General features: G+C 39.5%; 1 protein-coding gene across 3 annotated transcripts in view; it reads left to right on the forward strand.

Moving 5' to 3' along the window:
- The window catches only part of VAV3 (vav guanine nucleotide exchange factor 3), a 2,320,370-nt gene that overhangs the window by 1,566,222 nt on the left and 729,132 nt on the right, over nt 1-25,016 (forward strand). For all 3 annotated transcript variants that reach the window (XM_044086042.1, XM_044086044.1, XM_044086043.1), the window contains exon 17: nt 407-495. In XM_044086042.1, the coding sequence (XP_043941977.1) occupies nt 407-495 (89 nt within the window). The remainder of the gene's footprint in view (nt 1-406; nt 496-25,016) is intronic.

The raw sequence follows: 25,016 nt of genomic DNA on the forward strand, positions 1-25,016 counted from the left end.
AATTCTATATTTCTCAGTCTACCACAATCTCATGTACACTATGTACACTAGTCAGTGGGTCCACCTAGGCACAGATGGGTTATGCTTGCAATGGCTATCAAAAGATTAATGGAAGTGGATAAATCACCACTCATTGGCTGAAATGTCTGAGGTGGAAAATGCACTACCACATCTAAGAGTTAGTGGTGTAATGCTTCTACAGAATTGCACTGTACTAGCCTGCTAACTATGTCTTATATAGAATATTAGGCAAGTTCATCTGCACTAGTCATTATGAAATGAAGTTTGATGAGTTCTGTAGCAAATCTTTGTTTATATTTTGCTAAGTTGTTTTGCAGAAATAAGCATGTCTGTTGTTGTACTGCAGATGATTTGATGCTGTTTGTCAAAATTCTTTATTTTTTAGGGGAACCTTTTACCAAGGATATATGTGCAGCAAATGTGGTATAGGAGCCCACAAAGAATGCTTAGGGCGAGTTGACTACTGTGGCAGAGGTAACAGCACGTTTGTATTATATTTATGCTTACTGAGCAGTTGTGGTCAGTAAATAATCTTTGTTTATTGTACAGAAAGAATGTTTAAAACTATTGAAAAGAGAGTAGCTAAAACTACACAGAGATCAGCTTCATTTTCTTAAAACTATCCACATATATTTAAAAAACGAAAGGGTTTAAAGCTTGGCAGAACTGGAATATAATATGCTGCCACAGTAAACAGAATTTTTATCTCATGCATTAAAGAGATTATTGTGGCTTAATTTAATGTTTACATTACAATATTCTGGATAAGTTTCTGTTTTAGACACATATGCTTGACTTGTAAGCAGGTTCTGAATTTCATTTACTGAAAATCTGTGTCAAGTATAGAAAACCTTACTGTTATAAATAGAAATCTTATGTAAATATGTAACTTGGGGTATGGCTGAATTAGGTAAATCTGTGCATTCAGCTTAACCTGGTTAAAAAACGGGAAATAAACAAATAAATAAAACTGACACATATTTTGGATTTTAAGGTATTGGTACCAGTGTAGGTTGTAGCTGATATTAAATGGAATATACAGAGTTTTGTGGGGAAAAAATGATATATCAGAGTAATAATCTGTCATGTTTCCTTAAAAATGACCTTGTTTAACCTTCTGCATTCTTGGATCAAATGTTGGTGCTATGGCTATAAGTTATTAGCATATTTTAACTATGCTATAGTTGAGTAGGTTTCAAGCAGGAAGTCTAACTTATTCATGGTTTCTGTTATCATCTGCAAGGACAATAAGGCAGTACTCACCTGATAATACAAGTTTATGGAATTTATGCTGATGATACTGTAATAAATGAATGTATTTTACTTCATTGCAGTATCATTTTTAACATTTTATTAATTATAGTATTACATTAATCTCATCTGTACATGTGGAGAATGAGATTTCTAAATGACCGTATTTATCACTTCAAAATGTTCTGAGGCCTGTGGTTCCAACAATCAAAACGCTTACAAATCATTTGACATCAGCCATTGCTGTTATTGCAGAGCTCCCCAACAACACCCTCTGTGGTGAAGGTCAATGCTCTAGTATAGCAATAACCCACGCCTGGGTGTGGGTAATGCTGGATTTACCCATGGTTGGCGTGGTTTGGTCCCAAGGGCGAAGCCCGAGGGACCAAACAAAGCCAACCGTGGGTAAATCCAGCATTACCCACACCCAGAAGTGGGTTATTGCTATTATACCATGACATTATTTAAGAAAAGAAACTATTACTTTTCTTAAATAATGGCATAGTATAATGCCTGTTTACTGCCCTTCCGCAGATGTCTGGCATCCACGGCAGTTCTGATGTACTGCGCCGCTGCGCAGTACATCAGAGTTGTGAGCAAAAGCAACTGAGAAAGCAAGATCTCCGTTGCTTTTTTTTTTTTTACTGTTTTGCTATGTTAAATGGGTTTAACATAGCGAGACAGTTTTAAAATAAGCAACGGAGATGTCCGTTGCTTATTTTAAAACTGTCTCGCTATGTTAAACCCATTTAACATAGCAAAACAGTAAAAAAAGCAACGGAGATCTTGCTTTCTCCGTTGCTTTTTTTTTAAAACCTGTCTCACTATGTTAAATGGGTTTAGCATAGCGAGACAGCTTTAAAATTTTAAAGCTGTCTCGCTATGTTAAACCCATTTAACATAGCGAGACAGTGTTTTAAAAGTAGAGTTATACTAAAGGAAAAAAGTCCGGGGCGACCGGACCTTTTTCCATTAGTATAACTTGATTTACAATGTGCACGCTGGCCAATCAGCGTGCACGTTTTGGGGGGGTCATGGTATAATAACTGTTTTAATCCTCCTCAGTCAATCTTGGCTGACAGAATGGACAAGAATAGTAAAAGAAATGCACTTATTCATCAACAAACAGTTTGTGAGGGTTCCTTTACTGATAAGAAACATGATAATGTTTTATGCTCCTTCTCAAACAAACATTCTTCCAAATGCTCTCAGGTTGAAAGCAGGCATATAACTATAGGGAAAAGCTCTAAAGAGTAACATAGTTTCTTAACAGGTGCTTGTAGTCATCATTGTGTAGCATGGGTATATAGTTCTGTAGAGTTTTTTACCGTTTAGATTTTCATTGAATTATACCATTTTGAATTAAGCATTTGAAGGCTCCAGTGAAGGAAGAGGGTGGCTGTTTTTATTTAATAGACTTGTGCAGGGTTAGTAACTGGGGTTTTATTGCTGTGACTAAAAGAAAAGATACTTAGTAAAAAATGCAAATATCGCTATTCATATCCATATATTTTTAATACATTACTTGTCATACATGGTTTTATTACTTACCTGATATTAGGGTTGTAACTGATGGACATTTTTTACACTCTAGTTTGTAGTCTATACATAATGGTATTATGGAAATAGGGCTTTATTAAGTTTCATGATTTCCTTTTGATAGCTATGTATTACTTGAACTGAATAAAAACCTTTTGGTCCCCAAGGCTGTGTAATTAACAGATTAATATTTCAAATCTGGCTGATCTTTATTAATGCAGAGCTTTAAGTCTTCTTATAAGTATATGCTGGATTTTGACAAAGAAGAACCTACACTAACCAGACCTTGTTATTGTTTTAATCTTTATAGTCATCTGTGCTTTGTACTAGAAAGTATAGCATTTGTGTTGCATTTCATTAAATTTTTCATTTTTTTTTCTTTTTTTTTTTTTTGCAAATCAGCATAAGCTGTTAACATTTTATCCTTGTACCCAGCTATTAGGCAGACTGTACATGTGAAGATAATTTATTTTGTTAACAGATTGAATGGAATGTCTTGATTAAGTGGAATACTGACAATATAATTTTATTAACACTTAACTTTTGCTGCACCATATGTATTGCAGTCAGTAGCCATAACAATGAACATAAACTGCCTGTCTTTAGAATGCTTGGCAGAACAGCACTAAGACACATTTGACTTAAAACAGTAATCAGTCAGTTCAAAGGTTTCATAAAGTTCATGGATATTGTAAGGTATTAAGCTACATCATCATTATTCATGCATTGCCAGTGTCCTCCTTCAGGCAGCATCTGTATTCAACAGGAGGGCCATTCTGGCCAATCCTGGAGTACATTTGTGACTATCTATCCAGTCATTTAGGGTATCTTTAAAGGGAAATAATAACTTGCACTGCTAAACATGTAGGTGAAATTTATTCCAGAGGTTTGGAAGATGCTGGATTATAAACCTGTCCCTCCTTTATGTTTTATTTATCTTTTGGTGAAGATTTAGGTCCCTGGTTCTAGTACTGGTATATATGGTGGACTTGTAGAGACACATGACATCCAATAGAACTGGGTCTCTAGTGGCAGAGTAAATGAGATAGATCTCTTCCCTCAAAAGTTTATAAGGCAGTGAATAAAGAGCTTCCTACTTCTCTTGGTAAATCCAGGACCTTAGGCCTCTGATCTTGTGAGCTACAATTCTTTGTAATATTTCTAATTGTTTCAGATTTAGTGAGATATATCCTAAGTGGGACATTGTACCCAATAATTGGTTTGATCATTGTAGAGTATAAGAGAATGATTACATCCTTAGCTGTTGATAATATTTTATTGGCAATTAACTGTGCTAATTAAAAGGATTTCTTGTCAACTGTTGTCATATGATGGCCACAAGGGAGGAAAAAATCAACTCATGCCATATTTTCATTTTGTAGTGTTGCATTGTTTACACAGTGTACTGATGAAGGGGTTGTCTACAAAAAGTGGTGATGCTACACTTTAGCATTTAGTTTAAACCCATTTTAAGGGCACCAAGAGTTTACTAGGGAGACTTCATTCTGTAGAATTTGGGAAACAGAGGGTGATTTAACAACAATCCCCAATTTGCAGTTGTCAGTAGACTATGTTAGCCAGAGGTCTTGGTTCCCGACATGGAGATCTGAGAAGTAAATGACGAAAAAGGAGAGGACTAAGCATTAAGCCCTGATGGACACACTGGTCACCTTCATACTTTCTGATGGAGCACCTGCAACTTGCACTGTTTGGGTTCTTTCAGTCAGTTTACTATCCATCTTACCACAAATGGGCTGATTTTTAAATCATTTAGCTTCTGTATAATGACAGCATGGAGAATGATGTTGAAGGCCTTGGCTAGATCAAGTTTTGTCATGTGTACTGCAAGTCCACAATATACAGCCTCTGTAACCATTTTGTGAACTTTACCAGATTAACTAAACAATATATACCCACCAGAAAGCCAAACTGTTTAGATTCAAGTCTATTAACTTTCTTGATATTGTAGTGTTTGAGGTCTGTTGTATTATCTTCTACAGCTATGCAAGTGGTGCATGTAAGGCTGTTATGCATTATAAAAAAGTTACAGAGTTGTTTAATACCTCCCTAGACTAACCCCAGCAGTCAACTAATGATCACCCCCAGCCTACAGCATTTTGTGTCATGCAGTGAGAATGCACGTCTCTCCTGAGTGTGATATTCAATATTCAAAACCAAGACGTAAGAAACAAAGAATTCATTGTAGTGCTAACTTGCATCATCAGCTTTAATGTTATACTACGTACAGGAAGTCAGTCCACATGACATGTGTAGGATAGACAAGATGTGCCATTGTTTTAAGGGGTCTATATCAGTTTGTCGCAATGCAATTGCAGCAAACACAGGATTGTTGACTCTGATTCAGTGAAAATCATTTCAGCGATTCACTGAATTTACCATGGGCAAGTAAATACTTGCCCTACAGCACAACGGATCGACAGCTATGCAAATCAAACCCACCCAAGTGGAGGGCTTCACCCCACACCCCCCCTAACTATATATACCAACTCCAAGATTGCACTACAGTGGAGAAAAGGGCAAAGTTGTGTTGTGGGGCAAGTATTTACTTATCCTCGATAAATTCAGCGAACCGCTGAAATGATTTTCACTGAATGAGGGTCGACAATACGGTGTTCACTGCAATTGCATTGCAACAAACTGATATAGCCCTGTTTTAAGACATACAAGCATATGCTGCATTTTCATTTTTCAAATATAAAGTGATATCCCTTTTTTGGAGGGAAAACTAATTTCAACATCTCCATATAAAAATAGATTCAGCTCATAAATATATGTAAATACTGTAATGTTATAGGTATTCATTCATGTTATGGCCTTGCAGTAGCATTATAATTTGAGTAAAGGCTGCTTCATTTCTGCTATATATAAAGCATCGCCACAGATTTTTAATAATAGCTTTATTTGCAATATTTTAGGTTGACTAAATTCATTGCATTTGACTTGTGGCATTTTTATTAAATATCTGGATATCTGGGTCTATATTATATAAGTGAACTCACTGAATTGCGAACGTTATATAATCACCCACAATCCCCGAATACCCAAAATGTTGAACACAAGAATCAGTGATTTTTTTTCCCAAGAAAAAAAAAAATCACTGATCTGTAAAAAAAAAAAAAAAATCAAAACACAAAATAAAGTGGGGGGCTTTGCACCCCATACCCCCCCCTACTTAAATATATCAACTCTGAGATCACGCCACAGTGGAAGAAATGGCAAAATCCCCAAAACGGCCCAAGGATTTTTTTCCCTAGGAAAAAAATCGCTGCTCCGTGCTTTCTGTATTGTGCCATTTCGCATAATGACGTTAGACTAAACAGCATTCGCAATTCATTGCGTTCGCAAAAATAATAGGGACCCGGATATCTAGCTGGCTTTCTGAGTAATTTGCCACCTGGAAAAGTTAGGGGATTCTTTACTCTATGTAGCTAATATCACTACACTAGGAATGTGTTTATCTGGCTTCAGTTTCAACAGATTATAAGTAATCAATGGTTTTATGACCACACCAGGAAATTTCTGTTGAGGTACATTTTTGTATATCTTTTTTATTCTTCTTCAAATATGCTAATGCTTTTGAAGGCAGCATAAACAATGTCAGTATGCCCTAGTTGTAGCAAGTTACATTCATTTTACAGGAATCTCCTCTTACTTATAAGCATTCAGCCATCTACAGTCTGAAGTACACAAAAAATTGAGTTTCACATTGCTTTCAAGCAATAGCTTCTGGTTATTTCTCACAAGAACTCCAACAATCTCTGTCCTTGCTTCATTGTTTTAATGAAGGCAAATGTCTGTCATTCTGATTGTAATGGAATTCATGTCTTGACTGATTCTGTTTCAGTATTTCTAGAACCTGACTGATTTTCAAGAGTTGAAAAGAAACAAACATAGGAACTCTTCCTTTCATACTGTGACCAGTAAATTAGTAAGAGTTGTTAAGCATTTGATAGACCAACACCTTATAGTGTAGTGTTTCCACAGTCCAGTAAAGCTAAAGGGCAGCCCGGACAGCATTCAGTATTATTACTTTGCAGCATCTTGAGGTTTTTGACAGTGAACATTGTCAAATTTGCCATTACATAATTAGGACAAGATGTGTCATGCTACGTTACTATAAGCACAACCCTGTTTTGAACCCTTGATTTTATTTGCAGAATCCTACCAGGCTAAAATAACATATCACAAGCTCTTTTGTAACACTTGTGATGTCCAGTAGTACTGACAATTTGCCTGATCGGGCACTATCAGTGTATCTGCTTTTCAAATCCAGTAAACTCTTTTTGAACAAGTCTTTCTGTATATCTTTACTTATAAATTTCTTCTGTTCTGGACATACTGTTATATACAGTTTTCTAATGAATACCATCTCAAGATTCCTGGGCATATCTGTTATTTAAATCTTCCTCTAAAATTCACAAGCAAGCCAGATTTTTAAAACCATAATATTTTCCTTAATTAGACATGTATTTTTGATGTATTCTCAATAAATTTCAAAAATATGCTTTAGTATGCCACAAAATCTCTTATACACTTGTTATCCTATTTGGAGAAATTTGAGCCACTGTTCTGAATTTAATGCTATCTGTATAGTTTCAAGTTATGAATACTGTAACTCTAATTTTATAGTTAATATTGCTCAGTTTGATTTTGTACTGATTCAGTCTTTTTGGTAACTTAATTATTATTTAATCATGCTCCTCTTTTGTCACACCATGTAGAAGTGTATAATAAAGTGTCATCCACACTTTCAAACCATTTGATCAACTATGTAAGAGCTTTGTGATACGGTTCAGGTGCTGATGGAATAGCAAATGAATTCTGATAAAACTGTGTTTTTCATTGACTAATTAATTAAATGTATAAAGTTTGGGACTTTACTCAACAAGATTAATTTGAAAGAGTCCCTAACTGTCATCAATTACAAAAGAAATGTTGTGCCTAACATTGTTGAAACCACTTGCTTCACTCGCCAAAGCAAATAGTGTTTCTTGTTTGTCACTACCATTTATACCTTTGTTAAGATCTTAGAACTCAGTGTACATATAAATTTTGTTGGCTTCACAATAGGAGTCATTGTATTCACCTATTTAGGAGGTTTTCTGTTTGTCACTGATTTTCTTTATGCTCCCTTGTGTTTTTCCCATTTTCATTTCTAGCTTTGAATAGCTACTAGAAATTTCCTTTGTGCATGTACTGCTGGTACCATTCATCATCTGTGTGAATATGGAAAGCATTCCAGACCAATTAAAAGCCTTCATAATCACAAAGTAAATCCTCACAATTTATATGTGCTTGATCATTTCTTTTCATCATACTGAGTTCCTGCTAACAAAATATTTGAATATTTGAAAATATTCTGACTGTCCAGAATCATTTATGTCTTAGTATTTTATTCACAAATACACACACCCTGGCTCAATAATTTCAATGTTATGTGAATAAGTAAATAATTTCCACAAAGATGATTTCAGTTTATCTCTTGAATCACACACTATACCTATGTTTAATATGACCACCACACTTCACAATAGATTTTCAAATTTTCTGCCCAGGTTTCTGTCTTATCCTCTTGTATACCAGTGTGCTATGTTTTTGCAATATAGAGCTACATAGCTGCATCTTGCATTCAGATGGCACACAAATGTGCAGCATAGCAGCCACCACATAGACCATTGTGGGTATCTGCAGCAAAAATGCCAGCCATATTCAGCATATAAATAGGGGAGAAACTTAGCAGATAGGAAAGGAGAGAGTAGCAAACAGTGGGAAACATACAAGGCTAAGCATATGTTATACAAGGGTAGAAGGAAGGATAATCTATTTAATGGGAAAGAACATCTTTTTCAAATGCAGAACATGTAGAAAATAAGAGTTGGTGAGAAAGGTAGTGAAGGAAGGCAGGAGCAGAGGGAGAAGAGCAGAAAGCAGGGGCAGAGAGACAAACATAAGACACAGATTCAGAAAGTGGCGGTAGACACAAAATGTAAGGATCACAGTGGACAGAACCAGCCATACAGAGTCAACACACAGTGATAGGCAGTGCTGGATATTGAACATGGAATGGGGACTGGCATTTAAGGGAGAGAAAACACCAGGATGTGGTAGGGTAGAATACTGGCATAGGTGGATGCCATCAAACCAAGGAATTATTTGCCTGGGTAGCCACTGCTATGAGATGTTTTTGGCCCTGGCGTTTTGATAGCAGGAATCCTGGTTACAACTCAACAAGCCACACCAGAATGTGCTGTACATTGTTAAGACAAGCATAATGTTGTTCGTGTACATAAGTAGACACCCTCCTCTGCAACTGATATCAAGAGACCAAAGCCACCCATCTACATCACTTTCAGAAGAGGAGTCGTAGCCCCCTCCTGAGAAGTGGTGATGAAGGGCACCAGTGACCCCTTACCAATCACCTCCAAGGGAACCATTGTCCCCCTCAGAGGCAGCTCTAGTGATAACTGGTTTCACAATGCCAGAAACATCAGCTAGTGCAGACTGATTTGAGGGTGGCATCAACTGCTCTTCCCCCCTTCCCTGAGTGGACTTGCAGAAGGATGCCATAGATGGATGAAATGATTGCTCACATGTACTAGAAACATAGTAGCAGTTGTAAAGTGGATTGGCACAGATGCCATACATACCACTTCACTGAATGAGTCACTTCAGCCTTCTGTGACATCCATGGTAAACACATGCTCCTCCACTGCTGAAAAACAAAGTCTGCACTCCTAAGTATACACGTGAAAAAGTTAAGATGGCAGAAGACAAAAACAGTGAAAAAATGCTTCCTGTACATGTCTGGTTCTGTCTGCCTCGTCCCTGCTTCTCAGTATTGAAGCAAGTCAGGGTGGTGCCACGTCTGTAACTGTAGGGATTCCAGCATGGCTCACCAGAATGGTTGATGTCAGTAGAATTACTCACCATCCTTTCAATTTCATTCCAGGCATGTATCTTCTGCAAGGACTCATCAATGTGCTCCACAAGACACTGTTCAATGCCTCTCTGCATGTAAAACACAAACATCTTCCTGTCCCTGGCATACAAAGAAGCAGTCCAGTATCTTAAAATGTCAAACATACTTATTCACGTCTACCCAAAGAGCAAAATGGTAGCCACATGTGCATACATTTGTGGATCACGCCATGCAGTGTATGAGTAAATTTAGTGCTGTACCATGGTACTGTGGGCATACACATTTTGTATGTGCAAGCATTTTGGTCTACTGGTCATATGCCTTATGGTCACCATGATGAGCACTGCTACCAACAGCATGTCTAGGCTAACACAGTGCACTGTGGCAGTGCTTGAAAAGGTGGCACTTAGTAGCTTCCTTAGTATAACTTCCATGTTATTTGTCCCTTACTAGCACAATATAAAGCACTGCCACCATTTTGTGCAGCACACATCTTTATCATACAACTCTTAGTAATGCCACTGTCATATAGTGCTTGTACACTGGACTTGAGAAAACAGGTACATGGGTTTGTAACCTGCGGGTCAAACAATAGTCTGTTAGTTAGTGCAGAGGATTAAGGCTGTTAGCTGTTAAAGAGCTGCCTCCTGTAGTACAGGGTTTGATTATACCATCCATAATTTGCTTACGGCTCCTTATTGAAATGTTGGCACTCAAAATGCCAAGTGCTGACAAGCTGGAAAAAAAGGATTGAAAACACAGCAGAAGAGCAAATCTCAAAACTTGCACTTCTCTTTTAAACTTTTTTTTGCAGTGGAAGCAAGTCCCACCTCCATCTCAACCAATGTGGGGGGCAATCTGCACCCCTACACTAACTTATATATACCATCTCCAAGATAGCCCTACCTTGGAGAAAAGGGAATTTTCCAAGAAATGGCATCTCAGAATTAATATATACAAGTGTGTTTCGGCCATTCAGTCACCACCTTTGTCTCAATATCTCAAGTGGTTACCTTTGCTTGCTGATTCTAAGCAAGTCACTTAGCTAGAGAGTGTTCTGGGACAATTCAGCTAAGCTCCTTTTTGGTCTCCTTGACTGCATGTCTAGAAACCACTTATGAATTTTGTTAAAGGTTCTGTAGACATATAGCTTTACAGAATTTGCCTGGTGTATGTTTTAAAAAATAACAAATTACATGTTTGTTGTCAAGTAAGTTACACTGAGGCAATTATTTTGATATGTATGTAACTGGGAATCCAGGAAAGTGTCGCTGTACTATCAGCCTGTGGTGTTGTAGTGAAGGGTACAATGGAAAGCTTGCGAAAGGCATACCCCAGGGAGTTTGGGTTCTACAGTTGTGTAATAGTGTGACAATGTGCATAGCACTAACTACAGCTAATTAGCAGTTTCATAAAAGGTGACCATGATTGTGGCTACCGTACAAATATAGGAGGAGGAGACTGAGGATAGTAGTGGCTATAGGAATGCACACCTCCTGTAAACCACTGAAGCCCACTGAATGACATTTCCCCACAAGAATACATATATTGACATAGCCACCTGTGGGAAGCACTTCCTGAAAAAGTTCACCACCTTGGAGAAGAAAGTGCTTTGAAAGGTATTCTACGAAAATGACATGCTACTCTTGGGTAAACATGCTACAGACAGTAAGTAGGGGTGGGAGGATGGCAGAATGGTTAAGGTGTTTACCTTGCAAACCCAAGATGCAGGGTTTTGATTCTCACATGGGGTAATTGGCTAGGCTTAAATGGCCTGCAAGGTTAGTTAGCCTAGTACTAATCTATGAACCTAAGTATCAGCACCAGATCTTGCAGACTGGTGCAGAATATGAGTGCTGAGGGGCAATGTAATAGGTATCTACAACAGGTCTGAGAAAGGGTCACTGATATGATACTCCAGGTCCCCTACATGGGATGAGCCACCAATAATAAAGCAGCTCACTAATTCTTAAGAGTTTTTGGTCTCAATTACAGAAATGGGTAGAGGGCCCTTATACCTGGGGGTGGCTCAGATGGTGTAGGTGTCACCAACCATATGTCAACTGAAGAAACACTAGGTTAATAATGTCCATTACAGTACAGTAGAACACAGTTCCCTTCAGTGCATTTGAAGGGAAGGACTGACCACGGTTCACCACATATCTGTCTTTCCAGGCACCTCTGGTCTGCATCTCCAGTATCCTGAGTCACAAGCTATGCCTGTCATGGTATACTTTAGCTATATTTTAGTGTGTAGTACTGTACACACAAAGGAGATTATAAGACATATGCATGTAGGCAGACAATGTCAATAAGGTTTCTACTTTCATAGGGTCCACTTATGGTGGGTTGAGGACAACATGACAACACAGGGTTGTCATCAGCTAGACAACTGTGGTTGATAATGCTGGCAACTTGCAAGTGGTACAGTTCAGTGACACAGTGACAGTGTCTGAGTGACACCCACCTCCATCATTACAGAGGCCTCTTTAGAGATACAGGCTGAGTGCATAACCTCAACAGGACACAGCACATATTTACTATCTGAATATCTGACACAGTCTCCACCTCTGTCCCTAGTGCATGCAACACCTGAAATGTACAGCACCTTTGGGGTCCAAAAACCCACTCTAGGGAATGGATGCAAGGGAATTATGTAGTGCCTTGCGACCCAGGACATCCCTGATATGTCTAAAACACTTGGCACTAACCAGTCAGTATGTAGATCCATGTGCCGGGCACAGTCAGCTGCATTGTGAAGGTGGTAAGTCTGCTGCATGAATATGCACAAAGAACAGGCAGTGCTACTGACATCACTGCTGACAAATGCTGTCTCAAGAGGTGCCTCCACGAGACATATTACAACTGCCATTTGGTCTGCCCACAGAGGCTTTGTCCTCCTTGGACTGGGGATGATCAGGATATGGGGAGGTCTGCCACAGCCCATCCCATCCCATGTCAGGCTACACTGGCTGTTAGTGAGGTGGTATTAATGTTGCTAGTCTCTCACCTCTGGCTGTGGACCTTTTCCATTCTGTGGGGAATGATACTCCTCCACCTCAATAGCTAAGTTACCTCTTCAGGTTTCCCATTTATGCTTACATAGATCTGCCACTTTCCTATCTCTTATGGATACACAGCCTGCTGCCCTCCTCATTGGCAGTGACCATGCTGGGTAATGACTCTGTTGAGGATCAACACACAGTACAGCTCATCAAGGTAAATGTTCATAGTCATAGTCCTGTAGTTCTAGACCTTCCCTGCCATGGACCTAATCAAGCCCCAACATATAAGTCAGTACAGTGGACATTACTTTTGGTTGCATTGTGGCAGCTTGACCTGGGGGATGTGATGACTGACACCCACAACTTCCCACAGTGTTTGAATAGCATGACTGTGCCTGGACTCACAATGTTTAGTCACTTGTCCACCCCACCTGTGCAAGTGATGATGATCTGCCCTGCTCATCCTGTAACATTTGTGGGTATGGTGATGTCTGATGCACAGCATGGCCACTCCATGCACTGTTATGCTTAGCCTGAATGCAATAATACATTCATCTTTTTGTTCTGTGTTGTCTGTGTCACTTCTCATAGTTGAGGGCCAAATATTGCCTTTTTGCCATTGCTGAAGTTTATTGGACCCACCTATGCATATGCTGTGCTTAAGTTTTTGTGTGTTTATCATCTAGCTGTCCACCTTGTCCTATCACTGCTGGAACAAATGGTATGGAAAGTCCTGCCAAAATGTTCACCTGCTACTCCAACTGTTTGTTCGGTGCTGTGGTATGCAGCATGGCAAACACAGCAAATGTCTTGCTTCAACAACCAACCACTATAGAAATATAATGAATAGAATGAAACAAAAAAGCAACAAATTGTATATTGAAATACTTCAAAAAATCTTGCTTCACATGTCCGGACTATACTCATATGTGCTCATCCTGACATGTCTAGGCAGCAGAAGTATCCTTTATGTGAGCCAAGCACACACTAGACTCTTTTGTAGTTTTCAACATATGCTGCATTGTAGGCCATTTCCTGTATGGTCTGGGGGTTGAAGATACATATCAACAACCAAGGCTCTAGAATATATCTAATATTGTCTGCAACATACAACAAACAAAATAGTATATGTAACTTGCTTACCATGTGCACAGTACCTGTGTGTAGAGACCCAACCATCTAGCATGTATGTATGTGCTTCTTCCTCCCAGATGATTTTGTCAGAAATCCCCTCACAGGAACCTTTAGTATAGCTCTGTTATGTGCCAGATGTTTGAGTCAAGAGAACTACCCAGGTAGTGTACAGACATATTATAAATAATATACTTAGACATTAAAGACCACCAGGCAGTTAAGGGGAACCTTTCCTGTTGATGTATCAGAGTCCTGTCTGCACCAGGTGGGGCATAGATTGCAATGTCTTTGAAACTAATGGCTCCCAAGACACAGGGAAGTAGGTTGTGTCATACCGTCATGATACTGGTTCTTTCCTCTACCATCCTGGAGAATGAGATTTGCTCCTGCACATGCTGTAGCTTAATGTCTGAGAACTGATTCTGCATTCATGAGGTCAGTGCATGTGATATCCTTAACATGTGTCTAGTAGGTCACTCGAAGGTCCTTGAGAGTAAGGTGGTAAAAGCTACTATCCTCATGAACAAACATGCCACTCACCCCCTTCCATTCTAGTCATGGACAAGGTAACTTACAGTTTCCATTTCCATGTGGAAATAGTCCACAATCTGCTTTTCAGTCAGTTGGTGACATGTCATGTGCTGTTTGTATCTCCTCTCTTAATGCAGATGGCCACAATGTACAACATAACAGGTACTGGATCTCATGATGACTAATAACAGATGCTGTTATGCTGTTATTGATGGTAATCCGAGCACCAGTTTCTCCATGTACAACACAGAGAAATGCATCCTTAAGTTTTTCAAGTGTTCTGCCATTTTGGGCTTTTATCAGCTGCATGCGCTGTCTGGCTCATTTGCATGGAGTTCCTGATTTTGATATCATAATGTACTTGCCCTCATTCTGCAGTTGCCACTGCCACTGCTAATTTGCACTATGCTGTAAATTAAACATTTATGAATCATGGCCTTAGTTTCATAACTTTGTATTACTACATGCTTGATTTCTGTTGCAGATGTCTTTCGTTTACACATTTTACCAAGATGACTTTCCTCAGCTTACACAAGATTAATCACTGGACATTTGTTTTTATCTTATTTATTTCACACTTCATGAAGACGTTCTTAAGTAACATGCTTTTTATGCTTCCTGGCTCCCACAACTTACATTTATTTTGCTTATCCTCACCCTTCTGCTTTAAATGTGACTTCACACAATTCTAATTCTTCTGTGAGCTTGTTTTAAGTTTAATGAAATCGTTTCTACCATTCTGTATAAATCAGTCACTTAATTCAGTGTTACATCTGCTTCATAGTTCAGTCGGTGTTTGATCATTTCTGATACTACATGTGATTGTGTTAGACTAAGGAATACTATAACTCCTTCGCCTCATAGACAGTGTCTGGATTTTCTAATTAGGTAACATAAGCACCATTAATGTCTACAAAAACTTGTACCATCATATAGAAGAAATAGTTGGTTTTAGTTCATGGAAATTCTGCACCTTGTGTCTCATCATTGTCTCCATATTTCTCTGTCTTTCTCTTTCTCTCTCTCGTTCTCTCTTTCTAACCTTTTCTCTCATTCTCTTGCCATCATGGAACAAAAGGGAAGTACAAACTTTCATAACTTCTTACCCTGCGAAATGCGAACCTATATTACACCATACCTTTTCAGTATTCTAAGACATATTGCTTATAACCAGGTAACTTAGAATGCACAGCTTCTAGTACTTGTTAATACAACACAGATGTCCTGCTTAATAGAGCATCACCATTCTCATATGTAAGATGAAGCAACTTGGTTATGGTTAATTCTGTACTAGGCAAGGTTTGCAATTTGAAAATACAAAATGAGTTGGAGAAAAACTTGTTGTGCTGTCAACTTCATTAGTTTTAATTTCTCACAGTGCAATACTGTACAGAAAGATAGATCACATGACATGTATGACTATGTAGGGCTAAAGTTACTGATTATTAAAGTGATTTGCCGATGAAAATAATTTTGTGTGCATGACGGTATGTGGTGAATAAACTGCCAATACAACATTTCTCCCATCAGCTAACATTTTTATTTTTTTCAGTATGTAAAATGACATTTTCCATATGCTGATGCCATGGAGTGTAAACAATCAACTATAACGTTCATGGCATCAGCATTCATAGACTAATGCTTTCATCATTGCACATGCATGATAATGGATCCATTAAAGTCTATGAATGTACCTCATGCTATCCCAGAGGTGATGTCATCATAGGATAGCCTAAATTTATTTGGGCCATGGCTTTAATAAAAACACACAAAGATTTTTATTAAAATACAGTCAAAGAATGTGGAAAGTATGGAAAATGCCTTGCAACACTTGACTTATCAGACGCCGTGAAGTACATCTGAATACTGGTAAATCACTTTAAAGACATATAAAGGTATGCTGCTGTACATCTAGTAAATAGATACGTTTATGCACAGTGATGAAAAATATTAATGAGTATGTGTTGATAAATATTTATATTTGGAAAAGAAAATAGCAAAGCAATCGTCTGTTTTTTAAATGTTGACATGAGACGAGTAGCTGGCTCAACCAGCACCCTATGCCAGTCCCACGAACTAGTGTACACAAGAGCAAAACAAAAAGGCTTCTGCAAAACTTGCAGGATGCTTCTTCCAGACAGTACTACAGTACCCAATCCGCCTCCTCCCACAGCTCTTCTGCTGTTCTACTGCCACACCAGCTAATTGGCCAGATGCACAACACACATCCCCCCCCACCCCCGTCGCAGCCATTCAGGTTCTGTTTCTGAGCCCTTCCCCAAGCCCTTACTCCTCACACTTCAGTAAAAAAAAAAAAAAAAAAAAATGTCTTCTTTTAAACTGTAGCAAACTGCTTGTTACAAACATAGCAAACAGCTACTAAAATTTATACTCTTCCCTCCACAGAGTGCCATGGCACTCAGGTTGTAGTTAAAAAATGTTTTCAAATTTATTCACTTTTAAAGTGCAGCAAGCTACTTGCTACAAATGTAGTAAGCATTTGCTACAGTTCACACCTTGCACTGAGTGCTGCAACTACAACATAGCAAGGACTTGCTACAGGTTTGACTGCAAATGCAATACCATTTTTTAAAGATCGTGTTGCAATAAACGACGATCAGGATGATAGATGGCTGATCATCCCTTAACACTTTGTTCCTTCCTCTCTCACCCCACCCTAGCTACGCTACTGGTTAACATTGTCAAAGAAATCTACAAGGCAGAATATTGAGAGTTATATTTCAGATAATATCCTGTAATGTTCTGTCTAATTCAGAATGCAGGCTAACATTTTGCAAGTCTGAGACCTGATCCCAGTGTTCCAGTTCATTTAATAGTAGAATAAAGTAAATAAAAAGCTACCAATGTGTTATTTTTGTTAGGTTTAGGGGGGAAGTGATGGAGATGCTGTTAGTGTGCCAGTTCAGGTATGGCAGATAAGGTGCAGTACGGAAAAGTTTTAAAATATTTCCCTTCTATTTGTTGTCTCAAGGCCCACTTTGTCTCCAGTTGTGAAGCCTCGTACCTATCTTTTTACTTATTTATATAAAAAGTAACTAAGCATACAGTAACCGTGGAAACAATTAATATACAAAGGTATATGCCATTACTATGGATGTGTAGTAGCATACTTTTAAGATACTCAGTAAACTGGAGGTGTGAGCCATGTGAATTGAGATGGGTCTTTAATCTATAGTGAAGAAAGAAAACTTGTGTCTCTGTATATGTCAGCTATCTTATACGGTAATTAACTATAATGATAACTAAGCCTTCTGCACAGTTTATCATCAAGCTTCTAGTAATAGTTTAACCCCCCCTTTCCACTAAATGATATAGAAAGCACAAAAAAATAAACAGCAGAATATAGGTGACACACATACTGATCCAAAAGTGTGGTGGACCCTGGCAACGACTGACACATGTATGCAAGCTCATGCAGCAAACACAACAGCAAAAGACAGATGTTAATTATCTGTCTTTTAAAAATCTCTTTACAGAGAACAAATGGTGAAATGTTATCAGTTTAGTTCTCTTCATATCTCTGTGTATTGTTTAATGTGTAATTCTGTATAAGCTCTAAAATATAACTTTCCCACATTGATGTAATCCTTATTCATGGATGTATCATGTTGAATGTGCTTAGTTTTATCTTTATAAATCTGTAATAAAACTGACTGACGATAACATCATTCTCATACGGTGTTGTGTATAAATGTAACAGATGTTCTCTTACATTGATGTAATTCTCATGCTGTAATGTATATAATTGCAACAGATGCTTTCTTACAGAGATGTAATTCTCACGCTGTAATGTGTAGTACTCTAACAGATGCTCCCCGACATTGAGGTAATTCTCATGCCGTAATGTATTTAACTGTAAAAGACACTCCTGCACGTTGATGTAATTCTCATTCTGTAATGTATTTAACTGTAAAAGACACTCCTGTACGTTGACGTAATTCTCATGTTGTAATGACTGTAACAGATGCTCCCTTATATTGATGTAATTTTCATTCTGTAATGTCTATAGCTGTAACAGACGATCCCTGATATTGATATAATTCTCACTTTGTAATATGTAAAACTTTAACAGAAGATCCCTGAGACTGATATAATTCTCATACTGTGATGTACGTAACTGCAACAGATGCTCCCTGACATTGATGTGAGTGTCATGCTGTAATGTGTATAAATCTAATGCTAAATCTAATGCTCCCTGATATTGGTGTAATTCTCATGCTTTAATGTGTAAAACTCTAGCAGATGCTCCCTGACATTGCTAAGTTGACCACCACCTTCCCACCTTCTAACCCAATCCACCTGACCAACCATTAGCACATTCTAGACCAAATTTTTCTCTCCTATTCCTACATGCACTATAAAGAAACTCCTTCTAAAACTTAAACCTTGCACCAATGCTCCTGATAGCTTACCTGCTGAATTCCTAAAACTATCCACATCTCCATCGCTTACCCCATCAGTATACTGCTCAATAGATCTATCCAGGAATCCCACATACCAAATATCTGGAAGAAAGCATACATTTTTCCTCTCCACAAAGGCGGCAACAATTCTGACATCTCCAGCTTCTGACCTATCTCTATCCTCTTCCTCATTTCCAGAATATTAGAAAAATGTGTCCATACTCAACTTCTTAACCACTTAGTTAATAACCATCTTCTCACCCCTACCCAACATGGCTTCAGACCAGGCCATAGCACCAACACAGCTCTCATCTCCTTTATGGATACTGTAAATCAAGCACGCGATGCCGGTCTCATCATCTCCACACTCTTCCTCGACCATTCAAAAGCCTTCAAAACTATATTGCACTCCCTTCTACCCTCCAAACTCAACAATCTAGGTGTCACACCCCCAACCCTAAACTGCTTCTCAAACTATCTTTCTGGTAGATATCAATCAACAAAATGGCAGCAATCCTGTTCTCCTTTCCTCAACATCACCACAGGTCTACCCCAAGGATAGATATTGGACCCCCTTCTATTCAATATATTTATCAATAACTTCAATAACTCCCTTACTCGTGGCACCGTGATCCAATATGCAGATGATTCTGCAATCATCTGCACTGCTAAATCCCCTTCTGAGTTACAACTGTTAACCCAACATGCCTTTACATCCACTGAAAACTGGATGTCAGATAGTCACCTTGCTCTCAACCGCAACAAGACCAAACTCATTCTATTCACTCCCAAAAAAACTACCCCCTTAAGAGGACTGAATTCTCTGCCCACTCCCAGAACAATACTACCATTGAAGTTGTCTCTAGCACCAAACTGTTAGGGGTCACTATTGATGAAAACCTAACATTTGATCTCCACATTCTCAATAACATCCAAAAAACACATCAAAGACTGGTCACCCTTTACAGACACAGCTATTACCTTAACCCCACTGCAATAAAGGCTCTAGCTTCAGCCTTTCTACTTCAATCCCTGCTGTATGGCACCCCTATCCTCACAAATATCCAGTTCTCTCTCAAAACCAAGCTCGAATCATGTTACAATAAGGTCACAAGATTCACAACAAATGCAAGATTCTCAGCACATCACTGTTCCTCTTTACAGCAACTAAACTGGTTAGAATTACCACTTTATCTCAACTACCTACACTTAACTACTGCACACAAAATTCGATGCAAACCCACAACATGCCCCTCTCTTTCCTACCTGCTGTCCTTGTACCACCCAAACAGGCCGCTTACATCAGAAAATAAAACACTGCACAAAGTGGATAGACCCCAACTCTCAGCCAGTCAAATGCTCTATTCCTTTACTGTTTCAAAACTTTGGAACACCCTCCCATCTACTATTACCTCCACCAGTTACCCTACACTCTTCAAAAAGTCTCTTGGACAATATCTCTCCTCTGGTTGGCTATGGCCATGACAAAAATAACTCTCTCTAAACACTGTTACTCCCACTCTACCCCACCTCTTTCCAGCCAGTGGGTATCTTTTCCCTTTACCTATTTACCATACCCTGTCCTCATACACCTCCTTTTTCTCTCTATCCCTCTACATTACTGCCACTGCTGCACCTATCCTCCCTGTCATCTCTGCTATGAACCATTCCACTCGTACCCAAGCTACTGTGCTTAATACCTATTACTCTGATATGATATGTACTTTTATACCATATTTATTTTAAACCCATGCCCATGATTGTCACTGTACTGCCTTCTAGCTCTTTATGTAAATGTACTTGTATTTCTGTATTTTTCTGTTGTATGTGCATCACCTATAATTTGTATGCTTTTTTCCCTGGGCCTCCACTGAAAGTGGACCTTCCCGGTAAACAAATGGAATAAATAAATGAATAAATAAAATGTAATCCTTGTGCTCTAATCTGTATAACTGAAACAGGTACTACCTGACACTGATGTAATTCTCATGGTGTACCATGTATTATTCTAAAACACTCCCTGACACTGATATAATTCTCATCCTGAAATGTGTATAGCTATATCAGATGCTCTCTAATATTGATGTAATCCTTAAAGCTGTAACAGGTGCTCTGTAACATTGATGTAATTCTTATGCTGCAATGTAAATAACTACAACAGATGTTCCCCGACACCGATGTGATTCTCATGCTGTACTGTGTATAAATGTAACTCTCATGCTGTAATGTGTTTAACGCTAACGGGCGCTGCCTGACATTGACATAATTCTCATGCTATAATCTGTATAACTGCAACTGATGCTCCCTCACATTGATGTAATTCTCATGCTGTACTGTATATAACTGTAAAAGACTCTCCCTTACATTGATGTAATTCTCATGCTGTAATGTGTAGGATCATAGGAAGTTACTAGGCTACTGGCTCTGAGGCCTTTACAAGCCTAGCCAAGAATTTAGCCTGTGTTCCAACAAGTCAGCACCCTATGCCACTGTCCAGCAGGGATACAGGTGGAATACCAGGGGTGTATTTTCTGTTCCCATCCAGTTATCCAGGTTACGCTTGAAAAGGTTTATTGAGGTACTATGATTTATGTGGAGAGGGAGTCTATGCCACAAAAGGGGTAGTCTCTGGGACACAAATCTGTCCTGCCAACAAGTCCTATTGATGTCACAGACCAGGTTGAGGTTGCACGTGCAGGTTACTCAAGTGGAGCTTGACTTGCAGATATGCAGCAGTCCCATCAGTGCAGGGCCTGAGATTGCTTGTATGCCAGACAGAGGTCACCTCTGAGGAGTCTGTAGGAGACTGAGGAGAGGGACAGGGCTTTTAGCCTCTCTGTGTAGGGTAGATGTTTGAGGCCCTGGATACTCTGGGTGAGGAACCTTTGTGCTCTCTCCAATTGCTGCATGTTTTTTGTGAGGCACATGCTGAAAAGAGCATTGTAGTCAATAATGAGTCCAATAAGGGAAGAATACAGGGATGTTATGACCACCTTGTCCCTGGATGAGATACCCTTACTGATTTACTGATGAGGTGGGCCATTTAGAAAGCTTTCCATACAACAGAGGCAATATAGTGGTCAAAAGTCAGTTTGCTGTCAACCTGGGTGCCCAAGTCACTCACGACTGATTGCTTGCTTAGTACCTTATTATCAATGTGATCATTTGTGGAGATGTCACTCTCCCCAAAAGGGATAATAATGCATTTTTTGGCATTCAGTTTGAGGCCATGTTTCTGGCACCAGTCATTTGTTTGGCTGAAACTCTCTTGGAGGCTGTCCACATCACTAGGAGAATTGATGACAGCACCCAGCTTGCAGTCATCTGCAAACTTGGTCAGCCATAGCCCACTACATTTGCCCTGCACCTTGGAGAAGTATATCCTCAAATAGCAGAGGCCCCAAGAACAATCCCTGGGGTACACCTCTTCTTGTTACTACTTGAGGTGGGTTCCCCTATTTTGACTAGTTGGGTTCTATCAGTGAGCCAGTTTGCTACCCATCGGGTAACATATGGATTGACGCCTAGTTGAGAGAGTTTATCTATTATATCTGAGTGGGGAATAGTATCGAAAGCTTTGGCCAGGTCATTGTAGGTGGCATGCACCATCTTCCTTTCATCCATGGCCTTGGTGACTGTCTCAAAGAAGTCAACCAAATTTAACAGGCATGACCTCCCCTTGACAAAACCAAACTGCGTGGGATCAAGTGTCTGGAGGTTGCCAATGTCCCTGTTAATGAGGTCTATGATAATCTGCTCCATGCCCTTACAGATCAGGCTAGTTAGGCTGATGAGTCTGTAATTTCCTGGATTGGTGAGCGCTCCACCTTTTTGCCAAGGGATGACAGTAGCTGTCCTCCACTTGGCTGGGATGAAGCTGGTACTCTGGCTTTGGTTGAATAGGGTGCCTAATGGTGCTGCAAGTTCCTGTCTGATTTCATGTAGGATGCAGCCTGGGATCTTATCGGGTCCCATGGAGGCTGTATTTTGTTTGCCTTTGAGAGGGCAGTGATGACTTGCCAAGAGTGATAAGGGGAGGGGGGAAGGTACTGGGGATGTCCTATTTTACTGATGGGGGAACAGAAGAGTGAACTTTTCACTGAACCTGTCTACCAGCAGGTTGACTATATCTATATGTATTGGTCACCAGTTCAGAGCAAATTTGGGTGTTACTTTTGAGATTGCAGACGTATGTGAAGAAGGCCTTGTGAATGTCCTTAGTGGATCTAGCCAATTTGGACTCGAAGGCAGTCTTAGAGGATTTCACCAGTGAACCTATTTGCTTGATTAGACAAAGGAGAGATTGTTTCCAACTTGGCACCTGCTCCTTCTTGGTCCTGGACAGCATTTTTTTTCCTTTTATTATAGAGGTTGTTTATTGCTGCTGTCTACCAGACAGGTTTACTCTTCCTTGAGGAAATTGATTTGGTACTGTCAGGTATTGCTGAATGCATACAGCTATGTAGGTGCTGATATAGTGTTTTGGTGTAGGCTCGGACATTTGTGCTAGTTCCAACGGAAGGGACTGTGGCTGTGAAGCTGTTTATACCTGCTCTGAGGAGATTGTAGTCAGCTTTGAAAAACATTTTTGTTTGACCCTGATGGGGTGTGGTCAGGCTAGATGGTGACTTCAAATGTGATTGCTTTATGGTTGGATCTTACCAAGGAGGATGACACTGTAGGAGTGCTACATGGCTACTCATGTTGGTTAGGACCAGGTCCAGGATATTTTCACTTTTTGTAGGGTTGTTTACCAGACAAAGTCATAGAATCTCCAGGCATTCATGTTTGGCCTAGAATAGGCCTTCCGCTCTATGATTGGATAGTTAAAAGTCACCCAGGATTAGGGTAGAGGTTGAATCTTGATAGATTCAAGTACGTCCAAATAGGTGGAGTTGGCATCCTGAGGCATGGTCGGGGGTTTGTAGCTAGCCATGATTTCAATAGTTGTTTTGTCAGCGGTTAACCACACATGGAGTCTCTTCTATGTGTCTTACCATTTGACCAGCCTGGAGATGTGTATGTCTTTTATAAATATTGAAACTCCACCTCCTTTGGCTTTGTAGCCCTCTGATTGGGGTCTGAAAGTATGGTAGGGTAAGTAACCTGGCAAGGATGGGGTGCGCTCCACAGCTTTGAACCAAGTTTCAGTGACTGCACAAATGTCAGCACCCTCCAGGGCAAGGAATGCTTGTAATGAGTGCAGTTTCTTGCTAAGACTCTTAGCGTTTAGCAGCATGACTTATAAATTTCATTTAGAAGAATTTTTCATGTTGATAATTTTGTGCTCATGACTTTGCTTAAAAAAGGCACTATGTGGGGAGGCAAGAGCCTTGTCAGATGCCTGAAGCCCAGGGGAGACAGATGAAGGCCATCTTTGGCAAAGCATCGTTGTCTGTAAATCATGTCCTTCCAGGCTTTCAGGTACTGGATCCCCTTGGAATGACACCAGACACTAAGGCAATTGTTAAAGTCAAGCATTTTCTGTTTGTATTTAGGCATCATTCTGAGTGATGGTACGATGCTGGTTAAGGCTAGGGGCATACCTGCGTGGGACACATATTCAGTGAGCTCAATCATGTCTCTCTCCATATAGTCCAGAGAGGTATGTTTCAAGACATTCACACCAACATGGACTATGACAGAGTCATAACAGTACCTGTTGTTAAGAGACTTGAGTGCGTGCACAATATGGTGGATTCTAGCACCTGACAAGCAACTTACTGTGGCTTTCTCCTTGTCTAGCCTGGTGAGGGGCATATCTGTGTGTCTTGCAATAGAGTCTCCTATAACTAGTATGTTGGGTTTGTGACTGGGCTTTAGAGGCCGTGAGACACAGACGTGTGTATTATGTGTGATGCTTGGTGCTGTGGGTTGTTATGTGCATGTGTGTTTTTGCTTCGGAGGTCTCTTTTGTTTGGGTATGTTTTTGCTGAGAACCTCTGCATATGTAGTAGTGTGTTCTACAGGTGTGAGTTGTGTTAGATGTGTAATGTTCATAGTCTTTGTGCAGACAACCTTCTCAGTGCCAGATGTACTGGCTTGTGACTGAAACAGCAAGGATTCTAGGTTCTTAATGTAATTGCGTCTCTCACATATTGTGTTCCTAGGTGGTAGTAGTAGAGTGTTTTCTGTGTGCATAAGGCAGTTGCTATACTGTCCAACCAGACT

The sequence above is a fragment of the Protopterus annectens genome, chromosome 10.part0, assembly GCF_019279795.1.
Source record: "Protopterus annectens isolate FY-2018-M chromosome 10.part0, PAN1.0, whole genome shotgun sequence".
Lineage (NCBI taxonomy): Eukaryota > Metazoa > Chordata > Ceratodontiformes > Protopteridae > Protopterus > Protopterus annectens.